The 18,535-nt window shown below is 59.2% G+C and overlaps 3 protein-coding genes across 3 annotated transcripts; 1 reads left to right on the top strand and 2 right to left on the bottom strand.

The window, feature by feature from the left end:
* The first annotated feature begins 1,431 nt into the window (after positions 1-1,431).
* NECAB3 (N-terminal EF-hand calcium binding protein 3) lies at positions 1,432-17,962 on the top strand. The gene is made up of 13 exons (XM_065892497.1): positions 1,432-1,598; positions 3,621-3,645; positions 5,209-5,317; positions 6,297-6,322; positions 6,519-6,616; positions 14,639-14,775; positions 15,059-15,177; positions 15,304-15,383; positions 15,487-15,540; positions 16,071-16,183; positions 16,352-16,429; positions 16,942-17,033; positions 17,131-17,962. Exons 1-13 carry the CDS (start codon positions 1,482-1,484, stop codon positions 17,157-17,159), a joined length of 1,077 nt encoding a protein of 358 aa, XP_065748569.1. The 5' UTR covers positions 1,432-1,481; the 3' UTR covers positions 17,160-17,962.
* ACTL10 (actin like 10) lies at positions 7,809-10,464 on the bottom strand. Its single transcript, XM_065892235.1, has 2 exons — positions 10,450-10,464; positions 7,809-8,915 (listed from the first exon to the last, which is right to left on the bottom strand). Exons 1-2 carry the CDS (start codon positions 10,462-10,464, stop codon positions 7,809-7,811), a joined length of 1,122 nt encoding a protein of 373 aa, XP_065748307.1.
* On the bottom strand, positions 11,773-12,972 carry C15H20orf144 (chromosome 15 C20orf144 homolog). Its single transcript, XM_065893653.1, has 2 exons — positions 12,844-12,972; positions 11,773-12,138 (listed from the first exon to the last, which is right to left on the bottom strand). The coding sequence occupies exons 1-2, from the start codon at positions 12,970-12,972 to the stop codon at positions 11,773-11,775; spliced, it is 495 nt and encodes a 164-aa protein (XP_065749725.1).
* Positions 17,963-18,535: the final 573 nt, after the last annotated feature.

The following is an 18,535-nucleotide window of genomic DNA, read 5'->3' as shown; positions in this document are numbered from 1 at the left end:
GGGAGCAAAGGTGAGGGTGGGAGAGGTCAAGGTTGGTGGGAAAATGCCCATTCTCTACTTCCCTCTCCCTGTCCCTGCCTGGCTTCATTTTATTTGAGCCTCACCACCCCAAGAATGGTAGGCTTCATCACCTTTTTTACCCTAATTTAAAAACTGGTCCGATAAAGTAGTAAATGAACTCCCTTCCTTTTTCCAGCCCCAGAGGAGCCACTCTGATCAGTTTGCTATGCTCCTTCCAGATGTTTCTGGACATTTGTAAACATGCAACAGATAATTACAACAGGCTGATTACGTGTCAGGTTCTGGGGACACACGTTCCCTCCCCTCATGGAGCTCTCAGGACCTGCTGGAGGAGACTCAAACAAATGAGAGGATCAGGGAGGGCTTCCTGGAAAAGGTGGTGCTTGACCTAAAGCTGTAGGATAGAAGAAATTAACTGAGGAGGAAGAGGAAGAACACACCAAGCAGGAGAGGGCCACGTGGGCAAAGGGCCCTTAGGACCTGAGAGAAACCAGTGTGGCTGGAATCCTGAGGTGAGGGCCAAGGTGTAGAGACGTTCAGTCTTGGGCTTTATTCAGGGGACAAGGACCCTGGTGAGCCTGAGAGAGGAGTGACACACGCTGTTTTATATTTTAAAAGCTCCCTCTGGCTGCTGTGTGGAGGATGGGTTGAAGAGGGGGCCAGAACAGAAGAGCCAGGGGGAAGAGAAGCCCGAGTAGAGCTTCAGAGTGGAAGGGAGGGTGACTGGGAGACGGTCCACACGGACCTATTTTGCAAACCCTTAGGTGGGCTTTCCCTGAGCCAGTCCCTATTTTAAGCCCTTCACTGTCAGTCAGCCCCCAAAACAGTCGTACGATGTGTCGACCCTTACTCCCATTTTGCAGAAGATAACAGACGCGCACAGGCGAAGCCACTTGCGGGTTTTGTCCACCAGGTGGCGCGCTTGTGCTCCTTCCGTTTGCTTTGTTGACCCTATAACGGTGCGGGACCTGCCCTCGGTGGGCGAGCGCAGCCCCTCCCGTTCTGTTCCTGGCTGTGTAGTACTCCACGCTGACCGTCATTCGCTCAGCCTTTACCCGGTGCAAATGACCCCTTGGGTGGCTCCTTACTCCGTAGTGGCCGCCTCTCCCCGGGAGGTGGGGAGTCGCAGAGGTGAACGGTGTTGTTGGAATTCATTGCGCGGCTCTTGCCGCCCTAAAGGCTGGAGTTTGCTCCCCTTTTCCAGACGGGAAAGCTGAGGGCCTGGAGAGGGGCTGGCGTAGGGCCAAGCTCTCGGACTGGCCAGTGCAGGGGCCGGGCTGGGAGGGGGCCTCGGCGGCCCTCCGGGCGGGGGCGGGGGCGGAGCCTCGGGGGGCGGGGCCCTCAGCCTCCGCGCCGGCGCCGATCGGCGGGCGCCCCCCCTTCCTGTGCCCCGAAGTCCGCGGCGGTGGCGTCCAGAGACCGCAGCCGCATAGAGCCGGAGCCGAACGGGTGGCGGCGCCATGGCGTGCGCGGGGCTGCTCACTGTGTGCCTGATCCGGCCGCCTGCGCCGGAGCCCCCGCGACCCCCCGCGTCCGCGCCGGCAGCCGGACCCGCAGGACACGCGCTCTTCCAAGACGTGAGTGGGGAGCGGGCCAGGGGCGCCGGCGCTGTGGCCCTGGGGGTGGTGTCTCTCGCGGTGTCTCTCCAGGTCTCTGTCGTATCTCTCCCTGTGTCTCCCTGGACTCTGTCTCTCACTGCCCCCGTCTCTGCGGCTCTCTCACTCTGCTTTTCCCTGTTTCTATGCCCGTCTCTCTTCCTCCAGGTCTGTTGGGGACCCTGCCGCTGCCTCTGGGTCTCTACCTCTGCCTCTGGGTCTCTGCCTCTCTCACTATCTCTCTCTGACCCTGCTGTCTCTGTTTCCGTGTGTCTCCCTTATCTTTATCTCTCAGCCTTTGTGTCCCATTCTGTCCCTCATTCTTTCTCTCTTTATCTCTCCTTGTCTCTGGTTCAGTGTCACTGTCCCTCCTGCCCCCCAACCCGGAACAACCCCATGTATGTGTCTGGCCGCGGGGCGGGGGGGGCCGTCAACCCTTGATCACAGGAGCAGTCACAGTGCCCCTCGATGGCAGCCCGGGTCCAGGTTGACTCAGGCAGGGGGGCCTGGAAGAGGAAGCAGTCCCCTGACTCCTGACCTGGTGCTGACCCAGAGTCCCTTAGATCCAACCCAAGGATCCCACAGTTGGTCAGGACTGCCCACAGTCACTCTCTGTGGTCTGTACACCCTCTCCTGACTGGCAGGTGGCCCTGCAGCCCCTATGGACACCAGCGTGGAGCAGCCTGGCCCAACCTCGGTCACTGCCCTGAGCCCCTTCCCCACCTTTCACCCCAGCCCTCAGTCCGTCCTGTGCCTCTCATGCCCCCACTCCCAGAGGTCCCTGCCAGTGGGAAAGGCTGTACTCCTGCCCCCTCCCCACTGTCCCTAGTGACTCAGCACTTGGCCACAGTCCTCCCAGCTGGAAGGGACCTGACCCTCCCACTTCCCAGATGGAAAAACCAAGGCCTGGAGGGTTAGGGATATGTCCGAGATCACACATGGAGGCAGGGGCACACTAGGGTGTGGCCCTAGGTGTCCTCATTCTCAGCTTAGTACCCCTCCCCCACTCTTACCCCCGTGTATCTCCAGGCTGCTGGGCTGCTGTGTGGATCCCGAGCCAGTGGCAGACCTTCTCTGAGTCAGGCTTCTGGCTAGGGATTACATTCATCCCTGAGCCTCACTGACCCAAGAAAACAGCCAAAGGGAAGAGGTATTCAGGACCTGGAGCCGATAGGGGCTCTATGTCCAGGCTTTGGCCTGACCCTCCTTGCCAGGCCTGCTGGTGTCCTATTTGCTGGGCTGCTTTGGGTGATCTGGGAGTCTCTGGTCCCTAGGGGAGACAGGGACCAAGTCTTGACTCTGCTCCGCTCTTACTGCCTCTGTTGCCCTTCCTGTCTGCTTCTCCATGAATACAGTCTGTCCACCCTTGCACGTACACACACACACACACGCACACACGCACGCACACAGGCCTGCCCAAGACCCTCATACTGAGTTGGCCTCATAGGAAGCCCCAGCCCTGGAAGGGTTAACCCTGGGCTGCTCCCCTGTGTGCTAGTGGGAAAACAGTCACCCACAAAGAAAGGACTAGCCACTACCTGCATGTCAGGGTCTTCAACAAGCTCACAGAGACACAGCCCGGAGTGGGCAGAGTCTGGGACAGCCCATAGCCACACAGCAGAGTTGGGGTTCAGGTCTGGGATGGGTGCCCAGGATACTCAAGCCGCATCTTGGCCCATCTCCCCACCTTCCTCAAGCTGGGACCGTTCGAGGGCTGATGCATCAGACAGAACTTGGGACTGACTCTGGGTGTGGGAGGTGAAGGTGCAGAGAGCTGGCTTGGAGCACCCCCCACGAGGCCAGGCCCGCAGAAGTGAGCAAGCAGTGGGGCCCGCTGTGTGCTCTTCCTGTGCTCACCTTGCTGGAAAAGCTCCTGCAGGGCCGAGCTGGGCAGGAGGAAGGGAGACGCAGGGGGCAGGCCAGCTGCCTGGGGCTCTGTTGAGTTGGGTGGGAGCCTCTTGCCTCCCAGCTCACAGCTCCCATCCATGCCCTTTTGTCCTTTAGGTTTTCCGCAGAGCAGACAAGAATGGTGAGTGTGGTTTCCCCTGGGTCCCACAGTGGGGGCATGGGTGACGGACATCAGGGAGGCTCAGGGGAGGGTTGGGGGTTTGGGGGCACAGTCTAGAATGGAGAAAAATCTTGAGAGGACCCAAATCAGGAGAATGAACCCAGGTGTCCTTCTCGGAAGAAGTGTTGTTTTGAATCAAGTTTGGCAGGATGGAGAGTGGAGGAAATGTAACTTAGCCAGAGGCTGGAGGTGGGGGCTTATTTTCATGCAGTGCCCTGGCACACTGGGGGGTACTTCTCGTATATGACCTTATGTTGTCCTCACAACTGCAAGCTAGGTGAGAATTCTTCACCCCATTTCACAGACAAAGGAGCAGGGGCCCAGAGAGGTAAAGCAGGCTGCCTGAGGTGGTGGGCCTTGAACCCAGGTCTAATGTGATGCTTGGTCCCAGGCTCCCTGTGTGAGGGGCTTGGAAGGGTGTGGTCACGGAGATGAGGCCCTGTGGGGGGTTTTATCTTAGATTTTTAGAGTGCTCAGTAACTTTCCACATTACCAACCATCTGGACACAGGGAGGGCTTGGGCAGGATAAAGCTAGGTCCAGGGAATCAGCTCCTCCTGCCCTGGGTCCTGGGCAGTCTCAGACTGTGGTCTGGCAAAACCTTGAAAGCTAAAGCAGGAGCCATTAGGGGACCCTGCAGGCAGGTTGCTGTGCATAGATGACTCAGAGCAGCCCACGGTGCCTTGATTGGCCAGTGGAGGGTCTGAGCTGAGACAGCCCGTCAGCCTTGACCTCACTTTCAGCTGGGGGCTTCAGACCTGTTTATGTTTCAGCCTCCTTGAGAGAGGATTGTGTCCCCACCCCTTGCCCCTTCTCCCTGGGTCTCTTCAAATTGGTGGAGACCATTTGTTCCAACCGGTTCATCAGGGCACGTGGTCTCATTTGGATCACAGCATCTTGTCTGGGGAAGTTCTGACCCTCCCCCAGCTCCACTCTCCCCACCCCATCTGCTTAGAGACCTCACAGGTAACACTCTCGGCCTCTGCTACATGTGCCCTGTGGATGGGGAGGCCTTTCCCTCCTGAGCCAGCCTGCTGCTACTTACAGGGGCTCCACTCTTAGGAAGATCTTATCTGACTCCCTGTGGCTTCTCTGTGAAGGGCCTGGGTCCAGAGCACGGAGGTCCCCTCCACCCTGGAGCCACACTGGCCAGCATGTGGGGCAGAGACCCCGCCCCGAGTCCTCCAAGTGACATCTGGCCCTGCCATGATCTGACTGTGACCCAGGCTGTTGTTCATTTGTTTCTTCATTTGGCAAACATTGAGTCCGTACCCAGTGCCACATGTGTACTGCCCTGTCCCTCGGGTGCCTGCAGAGTGGGCCCTGTTGCCTTAAATGGGCACCTCTGGGGGCCCCAGCCCTTTTGTTCCCAATGGCCAGGCCTCCCATCAGCTCAGAATCCCATTCCACTTGGCTGGGTGTTTGTGAGATGCTGCAAAGCCTTCAGTGGGCCTGGATCTTGTGGCAGGGGTTCAGCCAGGGTCAGGGATACTGACTCGGCTCTCTGTCCACCCACCCCGCCCAGATGATGGTAAGCTCTCATTTGAAGAATTCCAGAATTACTTTGCCGATGGGGTTCTCAGCCCCGGGGAGCTGCGAGAGCTGTTCAGCAGTATTGATGGGCATCCCGCGGAGTGAGTACTCAAGGGGGATGTGTGCACCGCATGTAGATGTGAGGCCAGGCTGTCCCAACCCCACTGTGTCTCCTGCTGCTTTGGTTCCTTATGGAGGATGAGGGGGGCAGAGGGAGAGGGGTGCCAGGGCTCAGTGCCAACTTTACCCACCCACCTACCCCCTCCCTGGCTCCAGCCTTGCTCATCACACTGCTTCCAGCTGGGACCCCCAAAATAGCCAGGCCTGAGTCATCACCTATGGTTCAGCCCACAGGTGTCCCCTCTTCCAACTCCTGCCTCCTGCAGGGACCAGAGGATGCCTGGGGACAGCTGGCCCCCGCCTGCTTCCATCCATGGATGCAGGTGCTTCCACATCTACAGGCCTTAGTGCGAGTTTGCTTGCCTTCTCTCCTGCTTCCTCACATGGGTGCACACACATGCACAGCTATCCCTCCCTCTTACTCCCCTTCCCCCCATCTCCTTAGAATAAATCCTAGGCTCCCATGTCCTCCCATGTCCTCAGGCTTGGGCTGGACCCTTTGTCTGCAGTGCTACCACCTAACCACCACCAGATACTCCAGTTAGATTTCTTCTCCTTCAAGGCCTAACTTAGGCAGCCCCTCCTCCTGGAAGCCCTCCCTGACCTACCAAGTAATACTCCATGCCTTCTCTGCATTTCCACAGACCTGGGACCTGGCTCCCCCTTCCCAGCTCTAACCACTCCTCTCTGGCCTGTGTTCATATCTGCCTCCCCGGCCTGAAACCCCTTTGGAGGCAGAGAGTGGGACTGAAATTTTGCCCTCAGGGAGCGTTTGGCGGGCTGATAGTACCCGTGCTCCCCCTCTCTGTCCACTGAGCAACTTAACCTGGGGTGGAGTCAGAAGTTGCCTCCTTGTCAGCCTGAGCTGGGCAGGAAGAGGAGAGGAACATTGGCTTCAAAGTCCCAGTTTACCAGGCCCAAGTCAGTGGGTCTGAAGGGCGCCTTCTCTTTTCCCTGTAGCAATTTGGAAACGGAGAAACTGTGTGGTGAGTAGGCCCATGGGAGCTCTTGTCTCCCGGGACCCCTGGGCAGGTGGGTGTGATGAGAGGCTGTTGCTGGTGTCCCATGGAACAGGATCGGCTGGGCTCAGGGTATGAGGCCTGGTTGGCTGCTGGGGAATTCCAGCTTGTAAGTGGGGGCGTGGGGGGTCTGGGAACCTTTGAGCACCTCCTCTGCCCTCAGACTACTTCTCTGAACACCTGGGCGTCTATCGGCCTGTGCTGGCTGCACTGGAGTCGCTGAACTGTGCAGTGCTCACTGCCATGGACACCACCAAGCTGGTGAGTGGAGGGGCTGATGGTGGGTGGCCCAAAATGAGGGCACGGGGTGTCTGCTGTGCTGTGGCAGCCTCCACCACTGGGCTCAGGGCTGTGGAGCTAGAGGCCTGGGTTCTAATCCCGGCTCCCACTTTCTGGCTGTGCATCTTTACTTCTCTGGGCCTCAGTTTCCTCATCTGTAAACTGGGCATTATAATAGAACCTACCTCCAGACATTTGTTGTGACAATTAAACGAGAATGAAGGCAGGGATTTTTGTCTGTCTTGTTCTCTACTCTATTCCCAGCACCGAGACCTCTGCCTGGCACGCAGTAGCCACGTCACACCTGGAGCTGCTGCTGCTACTGCTTTTATTATTGACCAGACCTAACTGTTGTGGGGTAGGAAGGCCAGCTCCCAGCAGGGATGGGCTGTGGGGGAGGGCACGCTCACACACATCCAGACGCTCGTACTGGAGTGTGGAGCTTGGTTGGGGGGCAGCCTAAGGACATGCGTGAGTAGGCAGGCATGTGTGCACCCATGTGTTGGTGTCTGTGTATGGACACGTGCGCACAGCATAAACAGTGCTCGTGGCCCAGGCTCCAGGCCCTTGGATGGTATTTTAAAAACACCAAAAGGCGCCCCTCCCTCTGTGTTCTTTTTAAGAAATGTCTCCACCTGAGGGGGTGAGGAGGGAACAGTGAGCAGGCCTGGGATTGTGCCTGACCTCACTTTGAGGCGCTCAGCAAGTTGATGATCATCTGAGGACAGGGCTTCCCCTTCTGGTTGCTTTCACATGGGATTTAGTAGTTTTTCAAACGGTCACCCCTTGGGGCCTGGCATGGGATGGGAATCCAAATGGTATATGATGAGGGGTTGGTATGTTATGATGACTTCCATATCTGTGGCCTGGACACAGGTGGGGGCATCGCTTTCCTTGTTGCCATGGAAACAGGGCCCTGGGGGTGGGCCCCTAGACTGGCATTCTCTGAACTGGCACTGGCTAGTGGGGATTCAAACTGCAGGTCAAAGTAAGGGCCCCAGGGGTCCTGACCACCTCCTCCTGGCCCAGAAAGGGGTAGAGCGTGACCCATCACCACACGACTCTGCCAGCTCCGATCACTGAGCCTTTTATCTGGCACTCAATGCCCCTGATAGAGCTGCAGCTCAGCCTGCCAGGTGTCTGCCTCTGCACCCCACCCCCAGTCCAACATGAGTCAGTTGAACACTTCATGCACCAGCCTGGAGCCACATTCCTGGTACATGGCCCGGGTCATCCAGTGGCATTGGAAGGAATGCAGTGAGGCCACCATGGAGCCTCCTGTCCACACTGCTGGGCCACGCCCGGGTTTGGCCACCAGGCGAGGCTGCAGTGCCCCATAACCATGCCGCCGGCACTGGGCTTCCAGCTCCATCTCCAGGCGCTCAGTGAAGCCAGGGAAAAGCGTGGAGCCACCGGCCAGCACCACGGTTTTGGCCAGCCGTATCCGTAGTGTTGCGGGCATCCTCCGCAGTGCCCGGAAGGCCAGGGTGGGCAGTCCCGGCTCAGCCTGGCCTAGCAGACCCGGCTGGAAGATAGGTTCCGGGCAGCGGAAGCGCTCACTGCTGAGGCAGACAGAGCACCCATTGCCTAAGTAGAAACTGACAGGATGGTGGCGGGCAGGGTTACGGAGGTCACCCTCGAAGTCCAGCGACACATAGCAGCAGCGCTTATTGAGCTGTGTGATGACCTTGCGGGGCAGGGCATGCAGTCGTTGATCGGGGCAGGCTGCCACCAGCAGGTCCCGCAGGTAGCGCGACAGAGTACTGCCTGTCACGTCCAGCCGGAACGTGGCCTCGTGCCACGAGTGGCCCGCATAGATGGGTGTGGCGTGGCACACGCCAGCGCCCGCCTCCAAGGCCAGCCCGCTGAACGCGCCGACAGAGCAGAGCGCCAGCAACGCGGTGCTGGCTATGTGGCACGTGGGCACTGCCAGGGCCTCGAACAGCAGCTCGGCCACCCTCTCGCGGCCCGCGGGCGGAGCCGACGGCGAGTCGCTCACCAGCACCGGCCACTGCTCTGGGCACACCCGCAGGCCGCCCACCAGCAGGCGCTCCCACAGCCCCTCCAGCGCCTCCCAGTCCACCACCACGCCGTGCTGGATGGGGTGCGCCCGCGCCACGCCGCCCGCCAGCTCATAGCCGGGCGCCCCGGGCAGCACGGGCCGGTCCCAGCTGGGCACCAGGCTGGATCTCTTCAGTACCAGGCGCGGCTGCTCCTCGCCCGCGAAGCCCGCCTTGGTGAAGCCCGAGCCCTGGTCCACCACCACCGCTACGCGGCCCAGCTAGGGCAGCCGGCGGACCCGGCGGCTCCCGGACAGCGACGCCACCTTCGGGCCGGCCACGCCCTTCAGCCCAAAGCACCGCCCCCGGCGTGAGAACCCCGCCTCAGCTGGACTTGGTGGCCCGCCTTTCAGCTCTTGGCTCTGCTTCGTGGGCCTACGTCCCCGCCTTTCTGCGCTAGAGAACTATCGCTCTCATTTCTTGGGCTCCGCCCTCTGGTCCTGAAGTCCCACTCTTCTGGCCGGAGTGGAGGTCTCTTTTCAGCTCTTTGCTCCGCCCCTGGGCCTGAGGCCCAACCTTTGGTTCAAGTGTCAGTCTCCGCCCTAACTGGGCTCTGGCTCAGTCCCTCTTGGTCCTCCTCTGGCTCAAGGCCCCACCCCCTCTCTGAGGACTCGCCTGGGTGGTGCGGCTCCGCCCCCTAAGTAAGCCCTTGCTGAGGTGGACGATGAGAGAGGGCCGCTTTAAGAGATTGAGAAGCCTCCAGGAGCAGCTCTGAGAATGAAGGGGTCTTGTGGCAATGTTTTCCAGACATATATCCCCCTTGGGGACCCAGGAGTCCAGCCCAGCCCTTGAGACCCTGGCGGTCTCCTGGCACTTCTCAACTGGGTTTGACCCAAGTATTGTAGCTCCTGGTCGTGGAGTTTGGAGGGGGTGGTCAGAGAAGGAAAAGAACTTGGACTCATTGTGACCTCAGTTCTCAGCACCTGCCGTGCTTTCGCAGCCTCTACCCTGATGAAAACACCTCAGACCCATCCTCTCTCCCGGGACAGAGTCAAGGGCAGTGATTTTGACATCCAGGGGTCTGGCCTCAGCCGCTCAGCCCAACCAATTTGATTCCTTCCCCAAACCACTTCGGATTATCTGATGTGCTCTGGCCAAATGTGCGGCCCCTTCCCTCTCAACGCTGAAGAGAAAGCTCTTAATTGTGGATCTCCAGCCACCCTGAAGATCTCTGTGTACACGCTTAGCCTTCAAGGGCCCAGGTAGCCCACAAAGGGATCCTACCTTCAGGGGCTTACAAACATGGACCTGAGTTTGAGACTCAGTTCTGAGGCTGACTCCTTGTGCACTGAGCAAGTCCTAATCTCTCTCTGGGCTCAGTTACTTCCTCCGAAAGGCGGTCGTCCTCACACACAGGAAATAGTCCACGTCTTGTCTCTGCAGAGTCTCTTTATTCTCTTTAGGACCATTCTGGATGCAAGTTGAAGACCCATTCCGGTGAGCTTAAGCTAAAATACGGACTTTTATCACAAGGGTCTTGTATGTCTTATGGATACCAAGGCAAGGGTGAAATCAGGTTTTAGGAAAAGACTAGAATCAGGGCCTGACTGTCGGCCTGTGGGGGACCCAAGATGTGCACTGGCTCTGCGTTCTGGTTATATTCTTCTCAAGACTGGCTTCAGCCTGTGCACGTTCCTGTAGAAAACATAGTCTCCTACAGCTCCTAAATTACAGACCTAGGGAAGGGGCTGATAGGACCAGCTTGGGCCAATTGCTTATGCCAGGAGGTGTGGCCACATTGAGGAACGTGGTTACCCTGATTATAACCATGTGGATGGTAGGAAAGGGTCAGTTCTCACAAAGCAGCAGGGGAGATGCTATGGGTAGTACAGCCTCCAGCCTGATGCAGGTGATGTGGTGTTGACACTGACAAAAGTGTATCTTCAGCAGAGGCTGTGCCTGTGGTTTTAGTGAACTGGGACCTTCACCCCTGATGCATCTGCCCCCAAAGGGGGCATTCTGATGTTGGTCTCCAGTGGAATGCAGGCTGCAGGTTTGGCAGGGCTGGAGGGGTTAGGGTCCGGAGCTGGGTTTGGGACACAGGAGAGAGAGAAGCAGCTGGGTCCCGCCCACAGAAAGCATGCAGGGCCTCTGTGGGTGAATTAGGGAGGTGAACCTCGAATTGAAGACCACAAGTGGCAATATGGCCAGAGCAGGGGTGAGGGTGGAAGTCACTCAGAAGCCCTAGAGGCGAAGACCAAAGCTGGGGGTCTGGACCTGTACATCCCAGTAATAAGTTTGGGCGTTTCCCTGTGCACAGCGAAGAACCAGTGTGAGCTTTTGAGCGGGAGCGTGACCTGCCCTACAGATCAGTGGTGTGGAAGAAGGCTTTGGTTGCAATGTGGGGAAGAGGATGGGACAGGGTAATTTGGGAGACAAGTCACTGAGGTGCCTTGAGGGTTACCAAGCAGAGTGGGTTAGGAGTGAGGGGTCAGAGGACCAGGGACCCCAGCCTCTCCTCCTGGGTGCTCTCACAGGCAGGACGTTGAGTCTAAGCCTCAAACTATGCTGACCATGAGACCTTCACAGTTCTTCCCCAAGGTGGTGGCTTTTTGCCTGGGACCTTCCCTCAGCTTAAGAAGGACCTGTGAGTGCTGGAGACTCTTGGAGCTGCCTGGCCTCTGCTGGAAACAGGCCCCTCCTCCTAGCGTGGCCAAGCCTGGGTTTGCCCAAGCTCTCTTCCATTGGGCCTGCAGAGCCGTCAGCTCCCGGGCCTGGAGCTGGAGGGGAGAGGAGCAGCCTCCCTCCACTGTGGCACGGTGACCCCCACCCCCCACCCCGCCCCGCCAGCCCGGAATTGGGGTTCTGACTCTTGGGTCACAAGAAAGGAGGAAGCAAAAACCGCCTTGGCTCCAGGCCATGGCTGTGGCTCTGCCTTCAATACGCCTGTTCTCCCCTGTCTCGCTCAGGGCCTCAGCTTCCCCCACCCCAGCTCTACGCCCCGATGCCTCAGACAGGGAGGGCTACAGGCGCCAGGGTTGCTATGCGCTCTTTATTGGTATGGACTGGGGTCCAGAGGTCCGGGCCAGGCACTCAGTGCCGCGGGCGAGGGCAGCGGCGCCGCTTGCTCGGCTGCTCCTAGGCAGGGTAGGCGTAGCGGCCAGCCTTGCTCTCGGTCAGCAGACGGGCGATGAGCCACCGCCAGCCCTGCGCGGCCTTGGCCCCGCCCCCCGCGCCGGGCCCACCCGCCACGCGGCGCTTCTGCTGCAGCCGTGCGTCCAGCAGCAGCAGCTTGACTAGAATCGTCTTCGTTTCGCGCCCACGCGCGCCCTCGCGCCGCTCCGCGCCGTCGCCCGCACCTTGCAACGTGGGCGCCGCCGCCTGGGAGCCCAAGGGGGTGCCCGCAGCGTCCTCACCCGGCCGCCCGGGCCGCGCGCCGGGGCCCGCCGTCGCCTCGGCTAGCTGCTGCCGCTTGTCCAGGGAGAAAAGCAGCACGATCTTGGTCTGGGGGTGGGGCAGGGGCGTGAGGGGAAAGAGCACCCCCCACCTTCCTATCGGGGACCCTCACCCACCCGGGTTCTATCTCCCAGGACCCTGCCCCCTCTACGTTTCCGGGACTCCTGCCATCCTCCCAGCCCGGGCAGGGGGAGGTGGGGGAGGCAGGCACCCTGCCCCCCTTGCCCGGGATCCTGCCTCCCCTCTGGAAACCCTCACCCCCGCCCCCGCCAGGCTGACCTCCTGAGACCTCACTCCGGTCACGTTTATAAAATACGCTGCCTGCCCTCCCAGCCTCGATGCTGAGACCCTCACCCACCCCGGCCCCTGTCCAGGGCCTCTGCCCACTTGAGGAGGGGGAATGGAAAGGGGGCATAAGGGAACTCCCTGTGCCCATAGCCCCAGTGGCACCAGCTAGGGCTGATTCGCCATGCCAGGACCTCCACCCATCTGTCCACTGTTGGGAGAATCCCCTCCTGCTCCCCCTCCTAGGCTCCCAAGTCTCATCCACCTCCTGGTTTCTGGACTACCTGCTCTCCCTTCTGGGTTATTAGGACCCCATCCACACCCACGTGGGTTCCTGGGATCCTCATCCTCAGAAGGGGTTCTCTAACCCCTTCCATGCCCCACAAGGCCTAAAGTCTCAGCATCCCCTCCTGTCCACCTGTCCAGGTCCCCTGAACTCCATCTGCCCCTTGCCCCCCTGGGACTCACACTTGGCTTCTTCCACTTGAGGTGGTTGAAGAACTGTTGTTTCCGCCAGGCCCTGTCCATGTCAGGTGGCCTCTCCTTGAGGGCCTGCTTGGGCACTTTGGTCCTCTTGTGGGAACTGTTGTTTCCCATGGCAGGGCTGGTCACCACTGGGGGGGCCCGGCCCATGCTGCCTCTGCCCTGCCCTCTCTCTGGCTGGGGGTCCCTGCCCAGGCTCTGTCCCAGAGAGGCCACATTGTGACCTCATGGGTCGACCTTACCAGCTCCGGGCTCCGAGCTGCTCCTCCCAGAACACACGGGCCAAGCTCGGCTCCATTTACTCTGTCTGTGACTTCTGGCCTTGGTTTCTCAGCTGTAAAACTGGGCTAATGACCGTAAGTGAGGCGATGCTTGTAAGGTGCTTAGTGGTGAGGAGAGGAATTTCTGTGACCTGGGTTTGAATTCTGACTCTGCCGCTAACTAGTTGTGTGACCTTGGCCAAGGTAATCAACTTCTGTAGGCTTCAGTCTTTTCATATGCAAAATGGGGTCAGTTATGTTTCCTGTAAATTATTACGAGGATTAAATGAAACTCTGCTTAGAAACAGGGCCTGACGCAGAATGGGTGCTTGTGTCAGCCAGGTTCTTTGGTTGTAAACAACAGAAACGGATCAGTCATCTTAAGCACCAGCAAGGGAATTTATTGGAAGGATTTCGGGAAGCTCAAAGAACGGCCAGGAAGTCTAGAGATCAGGCTTGGAGAAACCACTGGCCTGTCTGAGAATGAGGGGTCCCAGCCCCACCTCTGTCCCTGCCCATCTGATGGCTGAATTGAGGCAGGTTATGGGCAGAAGATGAAGCCCTTGATGTAGGGTGCCTCTGGAGCCCCTTGTGGAGGGGGGCACCACAGCTCCCCAGGACTCCCACCCTGTACTGTGTGTGTAGGTGGAGTGGGCAGGTTTCTTGTTAGAATTATGTTTGACAATGAAAACAATGGCAGTTCTTTATTGAGAACTTATGTGCCAGGTACTAGGCTGAGCCCTAGGTAGGAGATAACTCACTGGAGCCTCTCAACAGCTCAGCGAGATGGCTATTACCATCCCTGTTTTATAGGTGAGGAAACTGAGGCACAAGGAGATGAAGGTAGCTGGGGAGTCTCTGAGCGTTCCAGGTGGGCAGCACAGGGCCTGGCACATGGTGGTCCTCCCTGTCTCTGCCTGCCTTGGCAAGGGCTGGGGGCAAATGGCAGTGTAGACGGGGATCAGTGCTGGTGTGTGTGTGTGTGAGGCCAGCGACCTGCTGTCTTGTATCTGCAGCTCCTAGTAAGAGGTGCTCAGTAAAGGTTTGTTGCATGGATGAGTGAATGAATGAATGGATGAATGAATGAATACTAAGCCTGTGAGTTTGGGGCCAGCTGGTGAGTATGGCACCATATCACACTGTCATTTTGCCTTGTGGGTCAAAATTGCCCTGCCCCACCCGACCCAGCCCAGTCTAGCTGTGCCTGCGGCCTCAATGGCTGAAGGTGGGAGCCCCAACAGGGAAAGGGCCTTGAGGGCCAGAGAATGGCAGATGCTTCTCTGTGAGCTGGCCTCATACCTCCCAGTAAGAGAGGCCAGGCCCAGACAAGGAGGGGGTCCGGGGTCTGCTCCCCACCGAGTCCCAGTGCCTTTCTGCTTATGCCAGGTCTGCATGTCCTCTGCTCTTTAGGCTGCCACTGTTGCTCTGATGAGCAGGGGGTGGGGCGCAGGGGGCAGCTCCCCATTCAGAAATACATGCTTGGAGCCAGGAGATGCTGACCATGCCCCCTCTGCCCCCAGGAGTATGAGCGGGCCTCCAAGGTGGACCAGTTTGTGACACGCTTCCTATTGCGGGAGACGGTGAGCCAGCTCCAAGCCCTGCAGAGCTCGCTGGAGGGGGCATCAGATACCCTGGAGGCCCAGGCCCATGGCCCACGGTGTGTGAGGAGCTCTGCCCACCTGTGGGTCCGGTTCATGAATGCCCCTTATCTCCATGTGTCAAGGCCCTCAGCTTTTATCATGTTCCATGTTCTAGCATCCTGGAGCCCAAATTCTTGTTCTTAGGCAGGGAGGCCAAGAGGGGTGAGCAGGGGTGGCTGGCTTTGAGGCTGGGCCTCAGTGTCCCGGGAAGCCTGTCTTACCCACCCAGGCCCGTGCTGGGGCCCCAGAGCTTGGCCCCGTGAGTCTGGGAGCAGTGGGCTGACCCTCCACTCCCCTCAGGTCAGATGAAGAGAGGGTGGAGGTGCAGAGCAGGCCCCGAGGCAGCCGGCGGGCAGGGCGCAGGGCCCTGCGGAGTGTCAGTCGGTCACCCACCTGGTCTCCTGGCTCCTCTGACACAGGTGGGTGTGCCTGCGGTGGGATGGGAGGGCACGGCATCCCCCAGGGCCCCAGTGTTTGCTCCTCCACTTTCCCTCAATTCATCCCAAGAAGCCCCCAGCCTGAGGGGGCCCGTGCCTGACCCCCAGGGCAGAGCTCAGAGGCTGAGATGCACTGGCGGCTCCAGATCAACCGTCTCCAGGAGCTCATCGACCAGCTGGAGTGCAAGGTGAGTGGCCGTGTGGCCAGTGCCCCGTGCCTGTGGACCTTTTGGGAATCCACCCAAGCCAGGCACACGCCAGGGACCTGGCCACGCTCTGCGTCCCTCACAGGCCCCCCGGCTGGAACCCCTGCATGAAGAGGAGTTTACCCGGGGGCCCAACTCGGTGAGTGTGTGAGAGGGGCAGGCAGCTGGGTGTGGGAGTTCGGGAGGAGATCATGAGGTGAGGAGGTTCACGGCCAGCTGCCCCCAGCCTCTGTCTTGTACATATGCCCCCTTCTCCAGGCTTGACCCAGCCCTTGTCCCCTGGGCCTGGCAGGCAGGTGCTGGGTTCTGGCCCTTTGCTCTGTGACCCTGCAGAACTCTGTCCTTCCATGGGCGTCAGTGTCCCTTGTCTACAGTTCTGAAAGCTGGGTCTGGAGCAGTGTGGACAGAGGCTAAAGGGGGCAGGAGGAAGTGGTGCCGTACTGCAGGAGAGTGGGACAGTGGCTGGATCAAGGCAGCAACCTTGGTGATGGGAAGAGGAGGATGGAGTCAGGGAAGCTGGGGGCCAGGCTGGGGCAGGAGCCCGACCTCAGGGTTGGCTGAATCTGGTGCAGGACAAGAAGGGCGGGGTCGTCCTGGAGGCCACAGCAGTCCCTCACCCCATGCCCTGCCCTACCGCACCCCAGCTGACCAGGCTGCCTCTCTTGCCAGCACATCCTCGTGGCCCAAAGGCAGGTGCAGGTGGCAGAGGAAGCCCTGCAGGACTTCCACCATGCCCTGTGCTGCTACGTGGACTTCACAGGGGCCCAGAGCCATTGCCTGCAGTGAGTCCTCAGCTGGGTGGTGGGCCGGCCAAGGTCGGGGTGGGGGGTGAGCACGAGGAATGCTGGGACTGAGCGTCCCGGGCCAGGGCTCTCGTTAGACACCCCTGGCTAGGGGGGCAGAGGTGGTGGCAGCCCAGGCCTGGCCTGGCCGTCTCTTTGGCCCTGCAGTGTGTCTGCCCAGAAGATGCTGGACAATGCCTCCTTCACCCTGTACGAGTTCTGGCAGGATGAGGCCTCCTGGAGAAGGTATGAGTGGTGGTCTAACAGCTAATGTTTATAGAGTATGTGCCCTGGAGTGAGTCAAGCCTGGGTTCAAATCATCCTCTCCTGTTCACTGGCTGTGTGACCTCAGGAGAGTTAGCCCTCTGAGCCCCAGTGGCCTCTTCAAAATGGGAGTGATCATAGTTCCATCCTCCTGTCACCTAAATGAGATGACGTGTAAAGAACTGAACACAGTGCCAGGTGCAGGGTAGGTGCACAATGAACACACACCTTTACCACTGTGCCACACCCTATGGCATAGGGCCTATGCCACACGCCTTGTGTGTTATTTCATGTAATCCTCCCAGTATCCCAGTGAAGTGGACACTGTTGTCCCCATTTCACAGAGGAGAAAACTGAGGCTCAGAGCCACTACGAGGAAGGACTCAGATCTGAAACCAGGCAGCAGGACTGGGTGGGAGTGGGGAGCTTTTAACCATGTGGTCCTGATCCTTGGGGACCAGCTCCAGCCTTGGTCCACCTGCGGCCCTCCCCAGGCACCAGCAGTCCGCCTGCAGTAAGGCCTTCCAGCGCATCCTCATTGACCACCTGCAGGCTCCAGACACCCTCACCACTGTGTTCTTCCCAGGTGGGCTTCAGCTCCTAACCCTCTCCACAGCCTTGGGAACTGGGGGGAAGGGCAGTGGGCACCTGATGGCCTCTGACTCCCCACCTCTGACCCTCAGCATCCTGGTGGATTATGAATAATAACTGAGCCTGACCTGCATAAGCCAAGGACCCTGGAGCCCTGCCTGCCTCCTTCTGGAGCTTCTGGACTGGTCAGCTCAGCTCAAGACCAAGAACGCTGCCACCTCCTATACCTGGGGCCTGGCTCTCAGAGGCCTCCCCTCCCAGAGCCAGCTGGTGGAGAGTCTCTCAGCCCGGGGATCAGAGACTGGGCTGCTCGCTTTGTATTTCTTTCTTTAACAGTGTATTTTATTGCTCACAGCTTTGGCCTCTGAGGCACTCTGGCATCTGTCTAGCTCAGGAGGCCTGGATTCTGGTCCCCTCTGCCCCTGCCTTGCTGTGTGACCCAGGGCAGGTCCCTTCCCTCTCTGAGTGGGCCTTGGGCTGTCTGGCTACCTAGTGGGTGCCTGCTTTCTTCTTGCTATCTTGGGGCCAGGCTTCTGCTCTTCCCCAACCAGCAGCAGAACCAGGGCTGATGCTCAGGGACTGTCCATACCCCCGAACCTCGACCCCCGAGGCTGGGCTGGATCAGTCTGCAGTCTGCAAGGACCTGGGTGTCCCCATCACCCTCCTGGGCTGGCAGGCTCCTGACTCTTCCAGCACCTGCGGCTGCACCAGAGCCCTCTGCAGGATCCTGGGTTGGTTTGCATGTCATTTGCATATCATTTGCATGCTCACGCCCACCCATACTAAGGGCACTGTGGGAAGCCCCAAGGTGACCTTGCTAAGTAGCAATAATTTGGCTCCAGAGTCACCTGCTGCCCCCAGATACCTCTGAACCCCAGCCCAGGACCCCAGCCCAGAGGCAATAAAGGCAGTAGTCACCTCTGGCATCGTGTCCTCTCTCTCCCTTGGCAAGAAGGCCAGGCCCCCATTCCTGCTGATAGTGGGAACTTAATCACGGCCAATCCAGGTTTCCTCAATTCAGGACCCTCTCACCCCACAAACCCTGGTTCTAGGGTCGTTCCTGGGAAAGGAGAATGGACATGGGCTCTGCCTTAATCCACCCCAAATCCTGGGGGTTCTAGCTTCACCCCCCCTTCGCTTGCCAACAGGGTGTGGCATGGAGCTGGGGACAGGCCACAGAGCCCTCTCAGGGTCCCAAATAGCATGGCCGATCCCTGTGAGAAGACCTGTCCCCAGAAAGAAACTCCCCCGCCCTTCCAGGCTGGATTTGTCACCACCCCTACCACCTGACAGAGCCATAGGGCAGTTCCAGGAGAACAATGGCTGAGTCGGTCCTGCCAGCTATTGGTGGAGCCTCCTGTGAGCCATCCTGGGGGAAGGGACTTGGGGCATGGAGGGAGGTGACCAACACGGAGGGAGGTGAGAGGTGGCTACACAGGATGTGGGCTCTAAAGGGGAGGTACGCGGCACCACAAGAGCAGAGGCTGGCCTCTGACC

The sequence above is a fragment of the Phocoena phocoena genome, chromosome 15 (assembly GCF_963924675.1).
Source record: "Phocoena phocoena chromosome 15, mPhoPho1.1, whole genome shotgun sequence".
NCBI classification, from domain to species: Eukaryota; Metazoa; Chordata; class Mammalia; order Artiodactyla; family Phocoenidae; genus Phocoena; species Phocoena phocoena.
The sequence above is the reverse complement of the archived record's forward strand: the minus strand, read 5'-3'. Positions and strand labels throughout refer to the sequence as shown.